This window comes from Hakea prostrata, chromosome 10, assembly GCF_041222555.1.
Source record: "Hakea prostrata isolate BN-2017 chromosome 10, UWA_Hpros_2, whole genome shotgun sequence".
NCBI lineage: Eukaryota > Viridiplantae > Streptophyta > Magnoliopsida > Proteales > Proteaceae > Hakea > Hakea prostrata.
In genome coordinates this window covers 42,714,674-42,738,476 of record NC_142609.1, presented here as the reverse complement: position 1 = coordinate 42,738,476, position 23,803 = coordinate 42,714,674, and the positions used below count along the sequence as shown (strand labels likewise).

Sequence of the window (23,803 nt, the reverse complement as noted above, 5' to 3'; positions counted from 1 at the left end):
AGCATTAAGCGTAGTCAGTTCATAAGGTTAAAGGGTAGCTCACGACAATGTTGCACAGAATAAAACAAATTTTCCATTTCCAAAATTATGAGGATCAAACCCCGGAGTTACAAAGGTGACTTGGAAAAGAACAAAATTTCCCAAGCAAAAGAAATTTGGAACTTGTTTTGGTGATTAAACGATGGCATCAACAGAATTGGGAGCTGCTTTTTAGGCATTGGCTTCATCGCGACAATGTTGAACAGAATGAAACAAATTTTCCATTTCCAAAATTATCAAAGATCAAACCCCGGAGATAAGAAGGTGGTCCGGAAAAGAACAAAATTTCCCGAGCAAAAGAAATTTGGAACTTGTTCTGGTGATTGAACAATGGCATCAACATAATTAGGAGCTTCTTTTTAGGCGTTGGCTTCATCAAGACTCCTCTCATCCTTAACCTCGGGTTTGGAGTAGAGCCGTCAGCTACAAGTACTTCTTTGGGTGTTGTTGGGGGATCGGTGAATTCCATGAGGTCGGCAGTTGGTATGGAAGGAAGTTCATGTAAACCCTCAAGACGAGGCATTTGAATTTAATCAAAATCCATAGGAAAGGAACCGGATCCTCAAGTTGGACAACAACAAAGTGGTAAGTTACGTTCTTGGGAGCGTATGGATTACTTGGTGGTAGAAGTTATCATCGGGGGTGATCTAAATGGTCATATGATGCAATATTAAAGAGATAAGAATGCATGCATGGAGGATATTGTTTTTGGGCAGAGGAAACAATAAAGACTCATTTTTTATGTTGCTCTTGCTTTTAATTTTGTTGTCAGAACAAATAGTCGGAATGGAGAAAATCATTTCATTACCTTCTGATGGATTCGTAGCAGCCAATTAAATTCTTTCCTAACTAGGACGTTTAACTAATTGTGATGTAAGGACTACATGGGATGCCATTGATAAGCCTAACCACAAAGCACGTTCTAGTGATTTTGTTTGATTGTCTTAATTAAAATATGTGAGAGAGTATTCTCTCGTGTGGCCCTACTGTAGAAGAAAACAATTCCTAGAGGAGAATTGTTGGGAGGAGTAGCTATATGAAGCATATAAAAGTGTACGTTTAGTGACATGGTCGAGGCTAGAGGATGGAGAATAACAAAAATGAAGGCGTCGCTAAGGCGACAAGGCACCACCAGGACTGCCTGACTGAAAGAATGGCAGGACGCCTTGGCGTCGCCTACAACTTGATGTGTAGGATATGGTTTTTGGGAAGAGGAAAGTGTAAGGAATCTCTTTTTATATTTCTTTTTCTTTTCATGTAGTTGTCATAAAGGCTTTGAAAGAAAGATCATTTAGTTTTGTTCAAATGTGGACATTATAGTTGTCAAATAGATTTTTTTTCTAAATAAAATGTTTAGTAAACTGTTGTGTAAGGATTTTAAAGTGATCAAGGGAGAGCCTAATTACATGACATTGACTTATAGGAAGTTTGAGGTTTTAGTAGCCTAGGATAAGGTGGCGGAGCTTAAAATGCGACTATTTGGGATCTTTTACCAATGAAGTACTCGAACATGGAATATTGGAGCTTTGAAGGGGACATTGATTTGAGGCCAGATGAGATGGGTTGTTGAGCTAAAGAAAGATTTTGTGGATGTTAAAATATTTGGCCATAGGATTATATCCATCAAGGATTGTGTTGGAGAAAGAGGTGATGAGCACCATTAGTGCACATGGACCTTAAATTGGAAAGAATTAAATCACTAAGTTACATTTTTGGGTACAGATGGAAGCACTGGTGGTGGTAATTCATGAAGAGGGTAAGATTATCATAGGTGGTGATTTAAATGGATAGATAAAAAAAGATCAATGAGATAAATAAAGCATAGACTAGTGATCCTAGATGATTTTCTCACTTCAACAACTATTAAAATTTGTGAGGTTAGGTACCCTAGATAAGGTTTGGAGCTTAAAGTATGTTGGTTGATATCTAGTATTATTAGTCGAATAGATCTTTGTAATGATACCGAATGCGCTGGCAACTTTTGCTAGGATGGTCGCTAAAGATGCAAGATGAATCAAAAGGGAAACATCATTCATCTACAATGATTTGAGGGTGGTATGGTGAGCTAAAGTCTTGAAACAAATAAGTCTTGACAATGCTTATCGAGCAGCGAAAGAAGTTAGGTATGGGGAATACTTAGGAGATACATTTGTGGTTTACCCTTCAATGTTGCATTGCCGGAGTGAGAGACGTCTTGGGAGCGGAATCTATACAGTGAGTTGGACATCGGTTTGATGCCAAATGAGATGATTACTTGTATTTTTAAGCTTTTTAAGGATGTACAAAGGGATTTAAAAGGAATACCCTTTCCTTTTTAGGGATTTTAGGGTGAGACGATGAGCTAAAATCTTGGATCAAACATGGCTTTGGTTATGTGATAAGAATGAAATCGATTAGGCTTAATTATCCGGGTAGTGGCCTAATCCATAGACACAACCTTGATAGCTGGGTCGGGGAGTTACCCTATTTAACGAAAGCACTTCTGGGAAGATGACTCTAATAGTATGAATAAGGGGAACGGATCTAGACAAAAAGGAACCTTCCAGTAAGGAGCCCAATGCCGTAGACATTAGGCACATGTGCAAGATCTCATTGATAACAAAATAGGTGACTCACACGGCATAAATGTGGAGACACCCATGAGGTAAGGAGAGAAAAACTTACTTTTATTCTGAATCTTTTGAGCAGGCTCCGCTCAATGCCTTCGTCTGATCCTCAACTGACTTAATCTTTCGAGGTAGCTTACTGACATTTTAGACGGCCCTCTGCTAACTATTCATTGTTGGATTAGCCTTCTGAACGGTTGGGACATTGGTCAAACTCAACATTTTGGCACTGTTTGTGAGAAATAACAAGTAATGGCAAGACAAGCTTACTATCATGAGAGAGATTCAGCAACATTTGTGTGGCCTGATCTGAAGAAGCATTAAAGATTCATCAGGATGAGATCCAAATTTTGATTTCCAATGTCAACGTATTGAATTCCACCACTCAAATACAATTCCGAATCCTTCCCTTACAAGCAGTGTCATAACAATCTCATCCCCTAGAATGCAATCATCATTATCACATCGCTTAGATTGCACATATACAATTAAGAAGCAAGCGTCAAGCTGGGGCATTGCATTTACTTGACAAATGCGCAACCAAAAAAGACATAAGAACTTACATGTCAACTCTAATAGACAGATGGCTTCACATGACTCAAACAGAATTGCTGACATGTTTTCGGTCTTGATCAAGTTGAAAATGAAATAGTCAAATCATAGAATGTAACTGTAAAATTTAATATTCTGACTTTCTTCTACCCAATCCAGAAAGGAACATGTAATATTATATGATACATGAAGATAGTGTATCATATTTTGTTAAAGCTTCAACCTATACTGAAACAAAAACATTTTAACCAAAATCAGTTCAGAATCTCACTCACCAATTCAAGTCTATCTGAAGCTATAATTTCTGGCAATCCAATGCCAAACCAGACCTTGTCTCACCAACCGCCTAGGTTATTTGCTGTTTACCTCTTGATCTGCTTAACCTGAACCTCCACCTGGCAAGCATGAGCAGAATAAAGTAAGAGAAGAGCAGAGACCTTCATCAACCTCCAAAGAGAAGATGAAAAGAGACAAAGAGAAGAGGAAAGAGAAGAGGAAAATAGACAAAGAGAAGAAGAAAGGAAATTAAATGCTCAAAAGTATGATGCAATGCAGGAGAGATTGGAGTTATTAACAAAATTGTTATTGGACAAGAATTTTGTATTAGGTAATGATAAACCATTATGTTTCATTTTACCTACATATAATTTAGTTAAGAACTAAGTAGGTATAATTGATTTGAAAATTAACTTTTATTTATGTTGTAATTGACCAACAGCTAATCAAGTTAAATAGGAGTGTAGGTTGCACATAAGTACTCACAGTTCTTGTTTGGTAAGACATTATTCATCATTACTTTTTGTGTTTATCTAACTTGCATAAATTAATTTATTAGTTGCTTTATTTTACTAATTGGTGCATTTTCATTGCAGGGAATAGGTCTCTTGGTCAGAATTTTTGGTGTTGGCATTGCCACACGCTCTATCTTCCATATTAACAATTATTGGATGAATTACTTTTCATGTGGTTTTTATTTTTAATAGAATTATTGTTCTTGTGGATCTTTTTGGAGATATAATATTCACGTGAAGAATCTTGCGTTCTTTTCCTTTTTTGTTCTTTTTCTTGTGGGTTTTCCTTATTTGTTTTGATGTTTATGTTAAACAAATTAATCTTACGAGATTCGCTGCTTCTTTTTTTCTGCTTTATTATTTATTATTATTATGTCTTTATGTCCATTTTGATCCTCGTGTATAATGTTGTTCCCAAGGATCTGATCACCTGTTTGACCACCCTGTACCTCTTATTTGCTTTTATCTTCAGATTTGATTTAGCTTCTTGGTAAGTCTGATCAAGATTTGAAATGGGTTTCTGTTATTTTTGCTATTTCATGTATGATTTGTTCTGATCACTTACCCAACTGATTTAGTTTCCTTTGTTTTCCTGTTTAATCTTTAGCTTCCATGAAGAGTTCAGGAATGCAGTGGCCTTTCTCAAACAAGGTATGGTATTTGATCATTAAGTGGTTGAAACCCTAGAATGCCAACTTTAAGCTGTTCTAAGGTGTTTTTAAGCTGTTCCAACATGCTGTGACTGAGTTTCAGATCTGAGTTGGTGACTCTATCAAGTGCTTTTGTAATTTTATAATTTGAAAATTTCTCTTTCACCTGTTTCTTAAAGTCAATTATATGAATTTGATAGCAATTCATATAATCAATTGTGCTTTAGGTAGAGTTAAGTCCCTTTCTGCTACATAGTCCCTTTAGACCAATTGTGCTACAACTTGTGGGTCTCTGCTGCAGCAGTTGCAGGCAATCCATCTTAAACTTTTGTACCTTGCAAATTTTCTTTCAACTGGATTTGCCTTACATTTAGCATCCTTTGGTTTTCTTTGGACATGTAGCAATGCGTATGAAACTGAAGAAATCACAAATTGTTATTCTGTTTGCATTGCAGAAAATATGGGAAGATATGTGCAGAGATTGCTAAGAATTTTAAACTCAGTGAGCAGAGTGGGGCTCCTGCAGTTGATGAAGCTGACCTTTGTCCTTGAAGAAGTTTGATGAATTTAATGGTCAGCTCCAAGAACTTAAAAAAAAAAAAGGTAGATGTTTTTCCCTTTTCAGCGATTCATCAGTTCAAAATCCAAAGTGGTTAGTAATTTATTTGATCGAATGACGAATTCTACATTTACAATATCTACAGTAGATACTTTTGATGCTAATCACAAGCCTAATGCTAGCATAGTTCAGGTTCGATCTGAAGGTTGCATGAATCATGTTTAAAGATGTTAGGTTCTTTTTTCTTTTTTTCCCCCATTTATATCCTTTTTTTTTAATTTTCTTCTGCAATATTTTATAAGGAAATTCCAGAATACGATTGAAGGAACTGGAATTGGGACCTAAATGATGGAAAATTTTACTTCTAAACTGCCTGATCCCGAAACCATAACTCCCTCTCTTTATTTTGGTGTTTTACAAATCCCCCATTTTCAAGAACCTACAGCCCATACACACCATTGGAATCCATCCAGACTTAAACATGTACCTGGAAACCATCCTTTTCTCACTTAAAAGAGTTACATGATTTAATTAGTATGTAATTAGGGCCCCACAACTTCTATGCAAGATAGTGTTCTGTTTTAATTAGAATTAGCTTTTTTTAAGAGTTTATTTTAGTTTCCTAGTCATTTGAAGTTTTGCCTAATAGGGGTAAGGATTGAGTTAGGCCTTCCCTTTTTAGTGTGTTCTGAAGAGATATTGTTATCTGGTTCTTAGTCCTGCTGAGGCTACATCAGAATGTTATCAGATTCTCCACGAATCAAATCCAAGTGTTAGATGATAATCAATTTTCATCTTCTCTGTCACTTCTTCTGAGACCTGAGTGCTGCTTCAGATAAATGTCAAAATCTTTTCCCCGTTCTGTTGCAACTATATTTGTCCTCCATCAATGGCTGCTGCTGTTGGGATAAGCTGATTTTGTTGTTGTTATTGTTGTTATAGAGTCTTCTGCTCAAACTTTTTGAAATAACATGGAGAAATTTGTATTAGAAAAGCCATCAAACTAATCAAGGCAGCAGCCCTGAGAGGCTGCAAATCTTAGGTTGCCTGGGTATGTCTCTCATTCCATTTCACAACTTTTTTCTCAGCTTCCACTCGAGGTTACCCTGTTTTCATGCCCAAGAGTTTGAATCTCTCTCTACTCTATAGGAGGGATCATTAAGTGGGAATCATTAAATTCCGTTGCAAAACCTAGTGTTGTCTGGAAACTGATGGAGTAAATTTTTATTGTTAAAATAAAATAATGAGTTGAAGTGCCTATTAAATGTAATGACTTAAAGACGTTTGAGTGAGTGGATTTATAGGGTGTACAATTCCATTTTCACCCTCACTTGCTGCCCAACTGTGTGGTTGCCACCAACTTTACTGAATGATAAATGCAAGATGTGAAGACACCTTTTTGTTCCATTTTATCCAATCATTATGTTGTATAAGGCTAATGTAAAGTAGGTTACAACAATTATCTAACCTACTTGAGTGACAAGTAGCTTTCCCTTTTTTAAAAGCAGGAAAAGGATATCTTAATTAGTTGTTGATGGTTTTATTTTCAAATAGTAAGCTGAGAGAGGAGAAAAGCAGGCTGAAATGGTTAAGGGGGCGGTGGCATTGGAGAGAAGTGAAAGTGGAACATAGGGAAAAGGGTTGGTGTTGAATAGAGGTAGAGGCCGCAGCTTTAGTGGAGGGATTGGCACTTAGGAGGAGGAGAACCAGGGTTTGGTATCTCAAAGCTGGTTCTCACTCTGACCATGATGAAATTGAGAATAATGGCTTTTTAGTCTTCTTCAGCTCCACTTTCTTGATATTAGACCAGAAAATGTTCTAGAGAAGGTACATGTACAATACTACCTCTCGGACAAGCATACCGTTGTACCCAAATACAACGAATTCTCAAGTCTTTAGCCTTTTCCCAAGAACTTGGGTTCCCATTTTGATTGCATGTGTATGTTTGTTCTTCTTGTTTCCCTTTCTTTTATTCATTTATATCCTACCTTAAGAATCACAACCATGCATATGGCTAACTCTTCCCATTCCCATTTTTGTACTCTAAATATCATTTGATTGGTTAACTAACTAGGTTATTGCATTTTATTTTTGGCATTAAACTGCACTCCCTGGACATCTCATTCTAATACGGTGAACTGTGAACATGAGTAAAACAGTGTCGGAGCTGCCCTGCACAACCTTGGACAGTTTTATCTTGTACAGAGGAAAGTTGAAGAAGCTCGTATATCCTATGAGGTACTGGCCACTGCATCTGAGTAGGCCTTTTTGATCCCACTTAGCCAGGTGTCATAAAAAAAATTCATTCAAGTAAACTAGGCTGGGGATAGCTTTTCAGTAGTAACATAGTTCCAAGTATACAACTCTTCTAGGTGGATGCAGCCACTAAACTTTTGATAAACGCAAACATCTACCTAGATTTATAAAGTTCAGAGCCTCCGTGTAGTTTAAATAGATCTAATATTGTATTTCCATGTTTCTTTCTTCTTTTTTTGATTGGGGTAATTGACTTGACGTATTTGTAAACTCTCTCTCTTGCAGCTATGGCTTGGCTGCTGCTGTGATTTCCGATGATCTAGAGAGGTGTGAGCGTGTATTCAAGGTATGATTAACTTTGTAACTTATATAGCAAAATAGTTGACAATCATCTGGACCAGTTTATCCCCCTTGTTTATGGATTTATGGATGAGTTCCTGTTGACAAGATTTGTATGTGGTGATTGTTAGGGTCATGGGTTTGGTCCCTATTGGATAAGATGGATATAGACGTCACCGTTATCCACATGTCTTGTCTTGTCTTTATTTATTATTATTTGTTGTTTTAGTTGAGAATATCTCGTCTTTATGGAATGCCTTGGTTATGAATTTGGAATGGTTGTTATTTCTTATTTAGGATTTTCAAGTTTAGAACCAACATGAATAGTGGTTATATACATGGGACACAATTTGTTGATATTTTTTTGCTGTTTCATCTTGCTATTGTTTGTCCATCAATTTTTTCATGTTTAAACCTTCTACTACCAAGTAGCAGGATATTTAACAAGCATTCCCTCAAATGTTAGCTGGGTATATCTTTCCAATCTAATTGCAGCATGTGTTTGTTTCTTATCAAGTGAAAAAATCATCTGGTTGTCCTCAATGAATGTTAAATTGTATTCTAAATGCTACTCCTTACTATGTAGATGGTTAACTCGTGGACCCGCACTCCTGTGTTAAGTTTTGGTACTGAAGAGAAAAAAGAGTGGCTGCTTAGCCTTGCAGAGAGAGTGAAGACAAGAGTGGTTGGACAAGATATAGCTGTTGCAACCTCGAAATGTGATTGGATTATTCCTTTTTGTGTCAATTTTTTTCTTCTTCTCTTATTGGTGTTTAGATTAACATTTTACATGTAGTTTTTGTTGACTTGATTAATATGTATTGTATTTTTTTTCTCTTAAATTGTGTTCTTTGAATACTGTTAGCTTCTTTGAATTTTCTATGTATTCAGGTATTTGTACAGTCTTTAAGGAATAAATGTAATATAATAGCAAATATAGGGGTTTTTTTTAAAAAAAAATGTACCGTCATTGGTGGCGGTAAATAGTAAACCGCCACTAATAGACAGAAATTTGTAAGGGATTGATAGTGAATTCGAACACCATTAGTGGCGGTTTTTATCAAAAACGCCACCAAATAGGACATACTTTGTGATTATAAACCGCCACTAAAGATGGCATGGTTAGTGGTGGTAAATACATAACCGCCACTAAATACGCTTTATTCATCCCATTCCATGTCTTTACATATTTGAACACCGGCATTTTTAGTGGCCGGCATATTGGTATTATTAGTGGCGGTTTTATAAAACCGCCACGATTTACACGTTACACTGCGGTGGATTCGGCGTCGGATTTGTGGCGTTTTAAAAAACCGCCACAAAATAAACGGAGGCGGTTTTGACACTTTTGGAGGCGGAAAAAACCGCCACGAAAACCCTTTTTTTTGTAGCAACGCGTCCGTGCTACATTATTGATTAACGTCAGCATCAGAATGGTCTTCTCATGATCACTGTTCCTCAATGGGAGTTTCCAGTTGCAGTTCAGACTCATACAGATCTCCTTCGTCTTCATCAGGAAGAGCAGAGCCACAGAGGCATAGAGCCATAGAAGCCAAAGCTTTTCAGTCGTCTTCTTCACTTCCATGATGGGCCTATGGGCCAAGGAAGGATGGAATTTCCTGGATGATGGACTCTTAGGCCCATTTGTTTTAAGGATTTTTATCTTTGGACAGAAAGCCCATATTTTTCCAGGGACCGGCAGGCCCACGTGGCATATTGCAAATCTCACGGCCTTAATGAACGACTCCAGATCGTCTCCCACTTTGTGCTCCTAATAGCTATTGACCACAAATTACAAGGGCCCCACACAAGATTAGGATGATGGGATTTTTTTAAAAATATTTTATTATTTTTACTTGTAGGCCCCACATAGTTTGCATCCACACTCTTAGGGCCTGTTTGGTTACATGAGTCTGGAGATTTCAAATATCTAGAGATTTCAAATCTATAGATTTTAAATGTATGGAATCATAATTCATAAAATTAATTGTTTGGTTAACTGAACATGTGAAATGAAATATGTGAATTCATCTGTGATTTTTGTAATTGTACAAATGTTTAGCACTTTTATAGTAGAGATGAAATCTCTATATTTCACACCATACCCATAAATCTACAAATTCACCTTTTTAGTGTAAAAAAATGAATCTATAGATTTCATGAATCCAGAGATTTTCACAACCAAACGGGTATAAATCTCGCACTCATTAATCCAGAGATTTGAAATTTCGGATTCATGCAACCAAACAAGGCTCTTAAAAAGTCAGATTTTGATTCAAATTAATAGAAACTCAGACCCATTCAGCTTTCGATTTGGAATACAAGCCGGTTTTGCAAATAACCCAAAAGGGACAAGATTTTGGTTTTCAAACCGGGTTCAATTTCTCTTTAATCAATTCAGGTGCTTTTTATATTAATACAAGAGATTGAGATATTATATATGTCTTGGCGAGAGTCGAATCCACGGCCTTTTCACTAAAAAGTATTGGATTTACCATTAAAATAAACCTGCGTTGGCAGATAACCTGAAACTTATCTTACTTTTCGACAAAAAAGCGGAAGCAACCAAAGGTGGTATGTTAAAGCCGTCTAAAGACCCAACTTCCCTAGGGGAGGTCTTAGGTTAGCACGGATGCCAATGACTAGGATGAGGCCACCACATAAACAGAAATAGATCAGACGGTTGTGAATTAAAGGGTAGGGATATATATATATATATATATATATATATATATATATATATATATATATATGTAAATACAAACTTTTATATTTTATATTTAAGAGTTTAAAATTTCTGAAATTTACAAATCACATCCCGCTTCCGCATGAGTGCCGTTTCGTTCGCTGCAGATAGTAAAACCCTAGCTGTGCCCAGAAGGGGAAAAAAAACTGATAAAGTCTCCAAACCATTTTAGAAAACAAGTATTAGTCTCTCCATTTTTGTTCATTACTAGAGATTAAAGAGAGATTAAGGAGATTATCCATATTTGCGTTCACTGTAGAAGCCTTTGGTGAAGTTTTCGATAACACCGAAGAAGGAGTAAGAGCCAACCCGTTCAATCTCTTGCATCTACAAATAAACCGGAAAAAAAAAAAAAAAAATCCTTGCACTTGTTCTTCCACTTCCTTCATCTTCCTAGCTCATATACAGGTCAATCTTATCTTCTCCAAAATTATCCACAACGAAGAAGCCTAAGATTTCACCCGCCCAGATACGGCTTCCTACGATCGTCTTTCAGATCGAATCTCGTCAGAATGGATCGCTTCCTGACTCTTCAAGGCGGCTTATCTCGTTTTTTCTTCTCATCTTCTCCCTTCTCTCCACATCTGCCTTCGTATACTCTATTGCTTGTATTTACAGCGGCAAAGAACTAACTTTCAATAAAATCTTGACCATTGTCCCCAAGGTCTGGAAACGCCTAATGGTCACTTTCCTGTGGAATTTTCTCATCGTTTTCCTTTACAATGCTATTGCGGTGGTTCCCTTACCCAACCTAAGTTAAATCTCCGTACCTAAAAAATGAATTCGCATGGGAAAAAGGAAACTTTAACTCTGATTTAGAGAATAAAAAATCCTAAGGTTCGGACACTTGAGAACTCGAAGGAATAAAATGAACTCATAGAAAGGGCTGGAAGCATGTGACGGTGGTGGTGGATTGACGAGAAGGCGGAGCGGAGCAGAGGAACATAGAGCAATTGGGTCGGTAGACACAGGGGTGTGATTTGTAAATTTCAAAATTGTTTAACTTTTAAATGTAAAATATAAAAATTTGCATTTACATATATATCCCTATTCTTTGGTTTAGGACCGTTTGATCTATTTTTGTTTACGTGGCCTCATCGTAGCCATTGGCAGTAGCAAATAAAAATCCGGTTCGCACCCACTCGGCGGTATTAATATAAAACTCTCCCCTAAGGAAGTAAATAACTCTCCCCTAAGGAAGTAAATCGGGATGTGCGTAAGCTAGCCTAGATGAACCTCAATTCCAAAAAAATAATAAAAAAGAATAGAAAAACCTTCAAAATCCTTCAATATTAAATTGTTTTTTCATTATTTTAAATTGTTTGATAACTATTGTCATTTTTATTTTTATTTAAAATAATAGAAAAACCTTTAAAATCCAGAATGGATTTTTTGTCCCCTATAGATTATGGGTGAGAATCCATTCTCCTCATTTATGCCGTTGTATACTTGAAATTTTAAAATTAAGATCGGGTACAATAGGAAATACACACTATTTTATAAAAACCCCCTCAAACCCTAACCCAACGTCCCCATACCTACTAAAATTCTTCTCATCTTTGAACGGTTTCTTAAACCTCCCTCTTCGAGCTTCGAGCTTCGAGTTCAAATTCATCTGGTTCATGGCTTGCAAGAGCTATTAGCTCCAGCGGTAGATCTTTTAAGGTCGGTTTTTTGTTTAACAACTTTTTCTGTTTTCATTTCATTTCAACTATGTTGTGTTTGTTTGTTGGAATAAAGGTGGGGTGGGAAAAAAGGGGTGGAAAAATTCTTGAAAACAGTGTAGATTTTTTATTTTTCTTTTAAATCCCAAAATAGTAGATTGTTTGGTTGCTTGGGGTGGGAGAGTGGGATACAAGTTTCCTTGATTCAAGGAAACTTGTCTGCTGATGTGGGACCCACTCTATCACTTTTTCACAAAACCTTTTCCTTTCCTTTCCTTCTCTCTCACCCCACTACTCATGAGACCCACATGTTTATTTTTCCCACCTTTTTCCTTTCTTTTCCTTCTCCCCACCCCACTAGTGTTTGCAATCGATTTTTCTCTCATAACTTCCAGCTTTTGGTGAGAGATTTGATCTTCTTATCAAGATTGATTCTGTCTTTTTGGCTGGCGACGATGCGGTAAAATATGCCGGCTTATGCTCCATTATTTTAATCCCAGGCAATTCTTAAAGATAATAAAGTCCTTCCAATGGGGTAAATGGGTTTGATTAATTAGTTATCTCCTAAAATTATGTCATCCTATGAATTATCTAATTTATAAATAAATGAAAAACTAATCAAAATAGGGTCTAACTGAAAATTTGGATAACTCGAGGAATGAAATTAATATTAAGAGATAACGTCGTAAGTCGCGTAACTGAAAATTTTCCTATCAGAAAATTTGAAATGTCAACATCTAGGGAGAGTCTTGGAATTACACAAAAACAAAAAAGCGCCAAAATCCCGTAAGTGGACATAACGGAAGAACTTCTCTTTCAGTTACTCTGGTTTTGGAACCCTAGTCCTCTTCCTCCTCGGTACGAATCGGTTGCAGCGGCGGCGGCTAACGCTTCAGTTCCACTTGGTTTCAGCGGTGGAGGGTGGTTTTGGTTTCATCTTTGTAAGTTCCTTCTTTTTCTTCGTAATTGCCATGAGTCTTTTTATCAATTTAGTTCAAGCCCAAGTTATTCCTGTCCTAACGAAATCCCCAATGCAATGGGAGGTTCTTATTAGACAGAAATGAAGAATTTCAACACCCATACTCAGCAATGAAGAAGTCATAAAGACAATCGATTGGTACCCAACACTAAATTCTACTGATCTGGAAACGTATATGTTTGTTGCAGTGACTGAACATGCAGGATAATAGAAAAGCTTCAACTTCTAGACATTGCTGTAATAAGGATTACCTTACCAACATAATACAAAAACTTGAACAGATCTTTTCCTGATATTGCATCTATTTACAGCATTATCCTAGGTTTTGGGAATCTAGAGCCTTGACCAGGGCCAATAAAGGTAGAGGGATGTGCCTGGTTCAAATACACGTTCCTTGATTCCAATGTTTGAGTCCTTCCCTTTATATTTAAGTCTATTCATCAAACTTTATCCCAATTACTAGGGGTTAATGTATTGTGCAGACGTGAATAGGTCCTTTTGAGCTTTAGATATTTTAAAAGGGCTATGAATTGAATTTCGTTTTCATTATTAAATTTTGGTAGATTTCTTTGGCTTTTGGATCTTCAGGTAGAGTTCTGTAGTTTTTCGGTTATTGAAGCTTCTTGCATGCTATAAACCCTATGTTGGAGGGAGAGCTTTATGATCTTGTGGTGCTTAGTTTTTCTATTCTTGTAAATCTAATCCAAATGGTTCTGATCAGGGAATGAGAAAATTTCTAAAATTGGAATACAGTCACTGGTTAACCTCCCTTCCCAGTTTGCCTTGACTTCTTTCCTTGTTTTCTGATCCTCAACATTTAATTGCAGCTATTTGCATGGTGAAAGAGTTTTAAATTTATCAGAACTTTTCATTATGGAGATCCACCAGGACACAGAAAAGGGTTCCCTTGATTTATTGAAGCAGGGGGCAGAAGCTGTAAGTGAAGCTTACATCATCTAAGTTTGAGAACATTATTATTCTTATGTGAATTACTAAGCAGTTTATGATGGTAGTTTTGCATTCCTTTCAGAGAGTGTTTGAGTCAACATTTATGGGGAGGAGATCAATTATTAAGGAACGTTTCTCAAAGAAATACAGGCATCCAACTTTAGACACAAAACTGACCCTTAAACGCCTGAACACGGTCAGTTTCTCCCTGAATAGTTGCTTCCTTTCTTCTTTCTTTATTGTTAAATCATAGTTATCTCTGATGCAGGAAGCTCGTTGCATGACAAAAGCAAGACGGCTTGGAGTTCGCACTCCAGTATTGTATGCTTTGGATACTATGCTGCATACCCTGACATTTGAATTCGTGGAAGGCCATATTGTTAAAGATATATTTCTAGATTTTGGGTCAAATGGTCTTAAACATGAGCTAATGAATGAAATCGCCACACAAATTGGTGATGCAATTGGAAAATTACATGATGGTGGTCTAATTCATGGTGATTTGACAACATCAAATATGTTATTCCGAAATGGTACCAACGAGCTGGTGAGATCATATATCCATCCTTCCAAGTTACAGTGATTCCATGCTTATAAATTGGGTTAAAAATTGGCCTCTTGCCATCTTGACTTTTGCAGGTTCTAATAGACTTTGGTTTGAGCTTTACATCAACACTCCCTGAAGATAAAGCTGTTGACTTGTATGTACTTGAGAGAGCTCTAGTATCAATGCATTCGTCTTGTGGGAATGTGGTAAGTCAAATAGGTGTTGGTCCTTCATTGTTCTTCTCTGTTTTCCTTACAAAACTAAAATGTTCTCTTGGTTTTACATTTTTGCATAGATGGATAAAATACTAGCTGCATACAAGAAAACATCAAAGCAATGGTCTTCCACATTTAACAAGCTAGCTCAAGGTACTGTGACATACTTGATCCTCGGTTGGTTTGAAATGATTGCTTTAGATTATGTATGCCTATTCATTTTCCTTTTAAATCTTTATGCAGTACGACAGAGAGGTCGCAAGCGCACCATGGTTGGATGAGCCCTCTTCAGCATGCATCTGCTCATTTAGTAATCTGTCAGGGAAGAAGGGAAGAAGGGAAGAAACGTTTATGCTGATATTATTGCAAAACTTCTCTGTATTTTAGTTGTTCTTTGTAATTTGGTATGGAGCCAAGTATGAAGTCGCCTAAAATTGGTTACTAGTGATTAACTCCAGGAAGCTGGTGCTTTTGTATTTGCCAGTTCTTCATTATATTCAAATCATTTTTATATTGTAATCTTTATAACTGGTGTGCTGAAGAATACACAGGGTTGGCTTTGGGTTAGACACTGAAACAAGAAATCAGTTGAAGTTTACAAATATCCAAATTTAATTTGCCTCTGCTATGGTGGCTTTCCAAGGGAGGCATTGTTGCCACCGTTTTCAGAGGAAATCTTGGTTATAAAATTTTCTCAAAGATCCGGATTTTCTTCCAGAAATCTGGGTCTTAAACCCCTTTTCTCAAACTTGAGCTTCTGGGTAGAAAGCTTGGATGCAATTACTGCTTTGTTGAAACCTTTTCTTGTTTTGCCATCACAATCAAAATCACTTTACATCTCACCTTTTAGAATTGTTTCTGCTGTTTCAAATGGCATTCGATGGAAGTAATGACCTGTGACATTACAGTAGTTTTGCTTTTATAGTGAAACGAAAATGATGCTTCACCACTAGAAAAGTGATGTCCCTTCAGCTCCAAAGCTATACTTTTAAATAGTTTAACCTATATCAATGTGGCCAATGAAGTAACCAAATGTGATATATACTCTCTGGAATGAATGGAGAATGGGAATCCATCAATAAACTAATGTCCTTCATTCAGATTTGCTACGAACAATTATACAAGATTTAGATACTTTAACATAACATGCCTATTATCGATCTTTCTCTGTACAAAGAAGAGGTGTGTAGATAGACTCATACAAGCACCAAAAATTTGCAGGCAATGCACAGTTATATACAAACCTAAACTGCCAGAGCTTCGAGAATGCTCGTCTACCAGAACCGGTCCTTGTTGACACTTAAGTATCCAGACATGACTTTCCCCCCTGTATTTCTCATGCCATCTATGAGAAAGCACCAAGTGGAACCCAATGCACCGACGAAGAAGTCGGCTTCAGCAGCCATCAAGAAATTTACAAGTGGATAGTTTGTGCTAGTCTTTCTACCAAGACTCATCTCATAAGAAGCCATGGACATATTTGCCACTTGGCGTGTTACATTCGTGTAGTAGAAGTTCCATTGTGGGTACAACTTGGTTTTATCAATCACTTCCTGAACATGGTTTATGGACTATATAATGTAAGAACACAGTTGCAAGCTTATAGCTATCAGCAAAAATATATACACTAGGAAATTGAAAACAAAAAAGGAGATGAAATACAAACCTGCATTTCAGTAGAAAGCCAGATACTGTTTAGGTTGGGGAACTGTTTGCGAATACGAGCAGCAAGATTCATATACTCCTCAAATTCAACCACTTTCATTTCACATGCCTTGTCACCCATCCTAACATGCAAGCTTAAAAGTGGTCTAGGGACCCAAGGCTCATGATAGGACCACACAAATTCTTCCATATCTGACTGAGAATCATCTGCTACAACCTGTGATGTAAAATCATCAGGGATACAGACGCGTGATTTACTGTTTGAACCATAAAAAGAAATTAAAGGAAATTAAAATTAAGGCAGTATGTATTAATTTGAACACGTAACCTCAATAGATTCATGGGATGGCTTCTGTTACAGATGAATCTGATTGGCAACCTTGCTACTCGATTCAAGCCGCATACACAAATATTTCAAACAAAAACTGAAGACACCTAGTCTCCAATAACCTCTTAGATCTAACATTCTAGGCATTAATTTCCTTTTCCACTTGTATTTGTCACAATGTGAAAATTACCATGTAAGTTGTTTGACTGAAGCATGTAGGAACTTTAAGAGGAATGAGATCTTCAAGTACTGATTTAAGTTACTGAATTAAGATGATTACATGATAAATGAACCACCATTCTCTTACAGAATACCTAAGGCTGCTCTAAGAGACATTTTGAGCTGATCACAACAGAAGTAATATCATAAGAGACAACTGAAGGATGATAAATGGCAACTTCAAATGCTTCCAACATTATTTCAAAACCCTTACTTCTGATCAGGTGAAAAACAATGTAAATGAGTTCCCCAAGTGATTGAACTACTACTTTAAGCTACAAAGATCAAAGCCAACTAGCCTGTAAATGCATCTATTCAAGAAGAACAAAAGGACGATTGGTAACAAGTTTTAATCAACAGCAACCTACAATATTTAGTACACGTTCATATATTTCCCCAGAAAAAGAAAAGGAAAAAAAAGGAGCAAATATAACTTAAGCAGTATCATATTTTCATGCTTTACTTCATGGAATTGCAAGATCAAATAAATAAAACTACTGACAAACCTCTGGCCATCCTTGAGCAAGACTACCAAGAACCATTTTTGCTGCCTGCAATCCAAATGCTGTGTGTCGGGCCACGTTCATCAAACCACATGTATACTCACTTTGAAATCTCATCAGATAGCGCACGGCCTGGAAAATATAAGTCTTATTATTTCAATCACTTCAGACTTGAGGATTATTCAGATAGGAGAATAAGCAAGACACAAATGAATAATTCTCTCTTATTTTAGACAGGATGCCACATTCCTTGAGGTAATGTGGCAAATATACTCTAATTGAATATTCAAGTTTTCATTAATTTAACTACACTGAGGAAACAATGAAAGAGCTACCCAGTGCATGAGGCTCCCAATGCTGCAGGGTCTGGGAGGGGCAAATGTATGCATTCTTACTCGCTGTTTCATAAGGTGGCTGTTTTCAAGTCAACCAACAGGTTGCAATAGTGCAACTTAACTGTTGCATCAAGCCTCACCCACTAAAGAACTACATTCCAATGGTGATAAAAAATATTGTCAGTTTGTACCTGTGCTCGCCACCACCTCCGGTCCATTTTACGATGATACATGAGCAATCGGCCATTTATCTCAGTTGTTGGTTGCATAAAAGTCCAAGGTTCACCCCAAACTCTGAAATGAAGAAGGAAAAGAATGTTGAAGAATTTATATGACATAAGTACCATTTATCATTTCATTTCACTTGCAAAAATTGTTCAAACATGATTTGACATCCAACGACTTACCTAGGAATCCGCCCAGTCCATATTTCCTTTGAAGTGTAATTATCTTTTCCTGTCACAATTCCCTTTTCCCAAGCTTCTGGTCTTCCCATAAGTTCAAACGCACGATCTCTACACTCTGTCGATGTTTCAGGAAAGAAATAACAAGACCAACGAGAGCGTAATGGACCTGGAAAGAAAGCCAGAAAAATGGGATCTACTTTTAATTACATCTTAATTTGGAATCTTGTAGACAGTATAACTCAACCAACAACAACCAAAAAAATCCAAAGCATGGGATTCTTTTGGTATAGACAGAATATCAAAAGCAGAACATCAAATTAAAATGAAAGAGTTCAAGCTTTATAAGAAAAAATCCTCGGATAAATTATTGTTTTCATGATTATGATATTTACTAATCTACCTTCACAGCCATCATGATCAGCTCGGTTGAAGTAGTTCGTCACAAGGACTCGTTTTTCATTAATTGCAATTGCAAGAAGACCACACATTCCAGCAAGTTGAGCTCCAATACCAAATCCAGGGGGCTTTTCCCAGTCAGCTACAAGAAACCTTACGTTAGGGTCCTTACAATTTGATGGGTGTTGATGGACCCATATGTCACGTTGAACTTTCCTTGTAGAAGGAAAATTGTCTTCATCTGAACCCATAATCTGCAAGATTTAAAATAATGATTTAATTTAAGAAACATCATTTTCTCCCAAAGGAAAATAAAGAAAATTATAATCTGAAAATGAATAAAATATCTTGAAAATCGTATGTGGTAGAAATTAGACAGGCAAGTACATTCGATAGATTTGAAATACACGTGATGATTGCCAGTCTAAGTAACATAAGAACTAGACAACGGTGTTGATCCTATTGATGGCCCTATGGTATACTATCTTTTGTCAACAACTGATTCAGTATCACTAAGCATCTATTGGAAGCCAATTCGTTGCTGAAGCTCACCTTTGTGAAAATCACAGTAAAATTAGCCTCTTTGCTGCAGAGTCAATAGTATGAAATAAGCATGACTAACAGTCCAATATACCATGGAGTATTAGAGATAAGTAAAGGGAAAAACCGCCAGGTACTTTCAATTGCATATGGTATAAAACTGCAAAATTCGGATGCAAAATCTAGCCAGCAAAGGAAGACGCAAGGTCTGGGCAGCTTTATTATAACATTAGAGAAGCGGAACATCCAAGCTCAGACATCTCAAACTCTGAAACTATCCCCCCCCCCGGGCCCGGGGGGGGGGGGGCATTCCCCCCGGTATAAAACTACAATTTTAGGAGTCAGTTGGAGGATCCCGTGGAATTTGAACCGATTGAATCAGCTGCAAAAGTTGTTCAACCACTGTTCATTTCAAAGACACATCAAGTATTGTACACAGCAGCATCCAATTCCTGTGCCCCTCCCCTCCCACACTTGCAATAACAGAAAGTAGATGCAGACTAGTTTCATACAGTTTCAAATTTATATTATAATCTTAATTTTTTTCTGCTCAATAACAGTATGTCAAGTACAATGTGAGCAGAAATAATATGTAATAGTCATGGCGCATTTAACAGCCACCAACCTTGTAGATAATTACTTTCATTACATAGTACAGATATAAATTTCAGCGAAGCTAGACCTAGCAGCAAGTACCACCAAACCCAAACTCAGTGGTGAGGGAACATAGCACCTACCAATACTGTACATATGCTGGATCCAACTGGCTAGTACCTACAGAAAAACTGGAATTGGGAAACCAAAAACTTACATTATTCACTCAATGGTTGTTACAGTAAGCTTTAAAAATGAAAAATGAAATATTTGCTGGTCCAGCTGCTGGATTACTCTATATTCAAAAGTTGAACTTCTTAACTACTTTGTGTGAAGCTATTTATTATATTTGAAAGTACAAAGGCATACTGAAACATAATTAATAGGAAAGCCTTCCTCATTTTCCCATTTAAACTTGGAGCATGGTTTTCTATCCTCATATCCCATTCTGATTACTATGTATTTTAAACCATGGCTATGGTTATCAAGAGCAAACTGGTGAGCAGGTATGTGGAGAAACAAGTACATTACCCCAAAGGACACAGGATATATGGTAAGCTGGATTCAAATAGAATCTGACCTAAATTTGATATCCAGGTTTCATCAGAAAAATTTTTAAAAATAAACAAGCCTACGTATAAGCACCTAGTTTTCAATTTTGTAGGCAACTCAGCACATAGAATAATGATGGGATAAACCATTTAACTCCTTCATCAAACACATGTAGTTTTTTATATAACACAAGTTTTTGTGGATGAATAGTATATAGCACAGTTTAACTAAGAGAGCATGAAAAATACCCATGGAGGATAAGCACTTTCAACTAGAGCTCGATGCTCAAATTGCCCCTGTTTCTCCTCTTTAGATGATTGATGAAGCAAAGCTTTCCTTAACAAACCCTTCCAATTTGTCCAAGGAGGAAAGCTACCATTCTCACCACGTTTGTCAAATTTTTCGTGAAGTCGTGTACTCAATTTACAGTTCTCCAAGTGAGGGGCGTTAGGCACACTAGATCTGCTCAATCCCAACCCACTTAAGAAATCTTGCTTTCCATCTATAGATTCATTGAGCAGAGCAGTCCAAGCTGAATACAACAAAGATATCTCATCATCTCTCCGTTCATCAATTCTTTGTGAATCCAATCTTTTCATTCTTTCTGTTGCTACAGAACTGCAGTCTACACACACCAAATGATAAATTCTTCAGTAACTTTTCATAATTAGAGATCATTGAAGAAATATGTACAAGGAAAATGATCTTCAATTGTGCGATTCCTTTCGGAGAACACGAAGAAGTCTCAAAAGAATTAAAAAGCACATTTACATACACAGTTCATTTTGAGCTCACAGTGGATTTCTAACGGAACTGGCTCAAATCAGTTGTTTGCACTAATCGACAATTTCACAAGACCAGGTCCTGAAGTAGATTATCAGTCTGGATGTGTTGACAATTTGGAACCAAAAATCAAATTTTTTCCAAGACTGATTATCAGAATTGAAAATAGGAAACTGGCGAGGGAATTCGGCTTTAAAATCAACCAAAACAGAGAAGAGTTAAAGAAGATAAACAGTACAGTACCAAGCAGAAAAACAAAGAAGCGAAAAACTGAAGCTAGAGAAAGAACATTTAACTCATTAACAAGGCTGGATTTTGTAGGAGCAAATCCTATACTCAAAATATGAAAGTAGACAATTGTTCCATAAGTTGCATGAACAATAAACCAACACACCAGGAATTGAAGAACTGAGACGTAGGAATACAAGCTCACCAATTGCATGTGGAGTTGAGTTCTGTGATCGAAATCCTGGCGATGGAGGAAAAAAAGAAACTCCTCCAAATCCCACCCAAGAAGTTAGACCAGCGATGAAGAAATAGGTAAGACAGACACCAAGGAGAAAACCCACCACACAAATTTGACATGGAAATGAGTTACTCATCTGTAGAGCCTTCTGAGAGACAATTCTGTCAAGAGTCTTCTGAGGTGATGGTTCCATTTTCTGTCCAGCCTTCGGAGAGACAATTCCGTCAAGAGTCTTCTGAGGCGATGGTTCCATTTGCTGTCCAGCTGCAACAACTCCGAAAAATCCAACACTTCTTTGTAGGAATTTAAATTTTCATCTGTTTCCATCCAGCTTGCCTACAATAATCACAGGATCCCATTTCAAACTTTTCTTCTCCACCTCAACAACCCAAAAGAATACCAAACCTCAAGCTTGCAGATCAAATTTACAGGCATGCATCAAAGCACCAACTGCCTTGCAACTGACGAAAAAGAAAAAGGCAAATGAGATACCAATTTAAATAAATTAAGCCCACAAAAAGAGATTTCAAGTCTCGCAGATTATTATTATACAAAAATGTCTTAAAGAAACCCAGTTAAGAAACAAAAATTGTCCACTAAAAAAACCAGGAAGGAATAACCCATTTGTAATTTGGAGGGTTGGAAAGAGAAACCAAGCAGAGTAGCAAATGTATGAACCTTCGGTAACATATAAGAGATGCCAAGAAAAACCCAGTGAGAAAAATCCATCAGTTGCTGTAAAAGGAAGGTTTGAGAGACTAAAAAATGATAATTACAACTTACAAGATGAGCAGATGACGACAAACAAAAGAAGAAGAAAAAACAATTTGCAAATGCCATATGCCCATATCTACCTTTAAAAAGTGCAGAGAAGGAAAGGAAAAATCAAATAAAATTTGTCAGTAGCTCTGGATTTCGAGGATAAGAAGAGATGTCTTAAAAAACCCAACAAAATATCCACTGATCAGAGCATCAATTTGCGCACAGGGAACTAGGGATGGTTCAAGAGAAAGCACACAGTGATAATCTGCAGGAATATTATTTTAGTAATCACTCAAAACTGGTCACTTGTCATGAGCAGCTATCTTCTAACTAAAATTTCTGTTCTCTTTTGTCTTATCTTATTTTAAAAGGGAAGAAAGAAAGAATGAATTATGAAATGGATGATTTGTAGGAAATCATGAATTGAACTGTCTGAGGAAGGAATTATCCGCAAAGAAAAACAAAAGATGAAGTGACTAGTAAGCAAAGCTGAGCTGGGTTTTGGGTTTTTTGTGTTTTGAAAAGATTGAAAATTTCAAAAGATTATAACTCTAAAAATCTGTAACAGCCTAACAGGTGATGACTGATGAGTCATGTGTAATTTTTCGGTTTTGAATGAAACGTCTATTCAATTTCTCACGATAAATAAAACACTCTTATCTACCGTCAAAATGGAATCTGCATGGGGGTAATCTGGACGAGATGCTCGTCGACAATTTCTGTGGCAGTGAATCTGAAAACTCATATGTTGGGAAAGAAATGGAAAAATGGGGCCTACCTTGTCTTTTTTGGGGGAAGTGGGGCCCACTTGATTACTGCGGTTCAGTTAATGTCCGCGTGGAATTTTTCTTATCGTCGCTAAATCCGTGGGGTCTGATGGAACCAGCGATTGACACGTGCCGATGCCATTTAATAAGAAATAAGAGAGACCATCAAGGTGTTATAAATGTTTTTTTTTTTTTTGGGTAATAAGGTGTTATAAATGTTTGAGAGAATCATTCCTGAGGAGCCGTATATGGCGTTGAGTTCGGATATTCTATCCTTGTGGGTAGGGGATTGAACTGTATTTTACTTTTTCTTGTATAAATTTATGAGTCTCGATCAGCTACGGGTCGGGTGCTCCTCGACGATTTTACCACCATAAATACAGGAGGACCCAGGGATTGGATGATGGGATTTTTTTTTACCCGTGGGTCCCACAGGATTTGTGGTGGTAAAGTCGTCGGGCACAGGAGGGGCCCAACCCCTAGGGAGGTCTTGGGTGATGGGAAATTAATTATATACCCATGGGATCTCCACGAGGATTTGTGGTGCGTAAAGTCGCCGGATGCACCCTCAAAAAAAAAAGTCACCTAAAGGGGT

The 23,803-nt window shown here is 37.0% G+C and overlaps 3 protein-coding genes across 5 annotated transcripts; 2 read left to right on the top strand and 1 right to left on the bottom strand.

The window, feature by feature from the left end:
* Positions 1-6,701: 6,701 nt before the first annotated feature.
* LOC149003160 (uncharacterized) lies at positions 6,702-8,715 on the top strand. The gene is made up of 3 exons (XM_089138529.1): positions 6,702-7,435; positions 7,739-7,799; positions 8,379-8,715. The coding sequence occupies exons 1-3, from the start codon at positions 7,344-7,346 to the stop codon at positions 8,586-8,588; spliced, it is 363 nt and encodes a 120-aa protein (XP_088994655.1). The 5' UTR covers positions 6,702-7,343; the 3' UTR covers positions 8,589-8,715.
* Positions 8,716-12,993: 4,278 nt separating this feature from the next.
* LOC149003159 (uncharacterized) lies at positions 12,994-15,429 on the top strand. Its single transcript, XM_089137277.1, has 7 exons — positions 12,994-13,143; positions 14,009-14,117; positions 14,212-14,325; positions 14,398-14,676; positions 14,769-14,882; positions 14,972-15,044; positions 15,135-15,429. Exons 2-7 carry the CDS (start codon positions 14,055-14,057, stop codon positions 15,170-15,172), a joined length of 681 nt encoding a protein of 226 aa, XP_088993403.1. The 5' UTR covers positions 12,994-13,143; positions 14,009-14,054; the 3' UTR covers positions 15,173-15,429.
* Positions 15,430-15,957: 528 nt separating this feature from the next.
* On the bottom strand, positions 15,958-22,932 carry LOC149003158 (uncharacterized). Of its 3 annotated transcripts, none has more exons than XM_089137274.1 (9): positions 22,534-22,932; positions 21,647-22,140; positions 20,679-21,055; positions 18,749-18,998; positions 18,349-18,514; positions 18,133-18,235; positions 17,610-17,738; positions 16,558-16,773; positions 15,958-16,444 (listed from the first exon to the last, which is right to left on the bottom strand). In XM_089137274.1, the coding sequence occupies exons 2-9, from the start codon at positions 21,930-21,932 to the stop codon at positions 16,166-16,168; spliced, it is 1,806 nt and encodes a 601-aa protein (XP_088993400.1). In that variant the 5' UTR covers positions 21,933-22,140; positions 22,534-22,932; the 3' UTR covers positions 15,958-16,165. The 3 variants fall into 3 exon arrangements, with proteins under 3 accessions (XP_088993400.1, XP_088993402.1, XP_088993401.1); XM_089137276.1 differs by lacking the exon at positions 22,534-22,932 and adding an exon at positions 22,463-22,496; XM_089137275.1 differs by lacking the exon at positions 22,534-22,932 and adding an exon at positions 22,358-22,441.
* Positions 22,933-23,803: the final 871 nt, after the last annotated feature.

What these genes read in the sequence shown, in the direction of transcription:
- LOC149003158 (XM_089137274.1), bottom strand. Translation starts at nt 21,932, where the DNA reads ATGGAACCATCGCCTCAGAAGACTCTTGACGGAATTGTCTCTCCGAAG. An exon ending in CTCAACTCCACATGCAATTG is followed by an intron (nt 21,056 to 21,646) that starts GTGAGCTTGTAT and finishes TGGTGTGTGTAG; the next exon opens with ACTGCAGTTCTGTAGCAACA. An exon ending in TGATCATGATGGCTGTGAAG is followed by an intron (nt 18,515 to 18,748) that starts GTAGATTAGTAA and finishes CTTTCTTTCCAG; the next exon opens with GTCCATTACGCTCTCGTTGG.
- LOC149003160 (XM_089138529.1), top strand. Translation starts at nt 7,344, where the DNA reads ATGAGTAAAACAGTGTCGGAGCTGCCCTGCACAACCTTGGACAGTTTT. An exon ending in AAGCTCGTATATCCTATGAG is followed by an intron (nt 7,436 to 7,738) that starts GTACTGGCCACT and finishes TCTCTCTTGCAG; the next exon opens with CTATGGCTTGGCTGCTGCTG. An exon ending in GGTGTGAGCGTGTATTCAAG is followed by an intron (nt 7,800 to 8,378) that starts GTATGATTAACT and finishes CTTACTATGTAG; the next exon opens with ATGGTTAACTCGTGGACCCG.
- LOC149003159 (XM_089137277.1), top strand. Translation starts at nt 14,055, where the DNA reads ATGGAGATCCACCAGGACACAGAAAAGGGTTCCCTTGATTTATTGAAG. An exon ending in TGAAGCAGGGGGCAGAAGCT is followed by an intron (nt 14,118 to 14,211) that starts GTAAGTGAAGCT and finishes CATTCCTTTCAG; the next exon opens with AGAGTGTTTGAGTCAACATT. An exon ending in ATTCGTCTTGTGGGAATGTG is followed by an intron (nt 14,883 to 14,971) that starts GTAAGTCAAATA and finishes ATTTTTGCATAG; the next exon opens with ATGGATAAAATACTAGCTGC.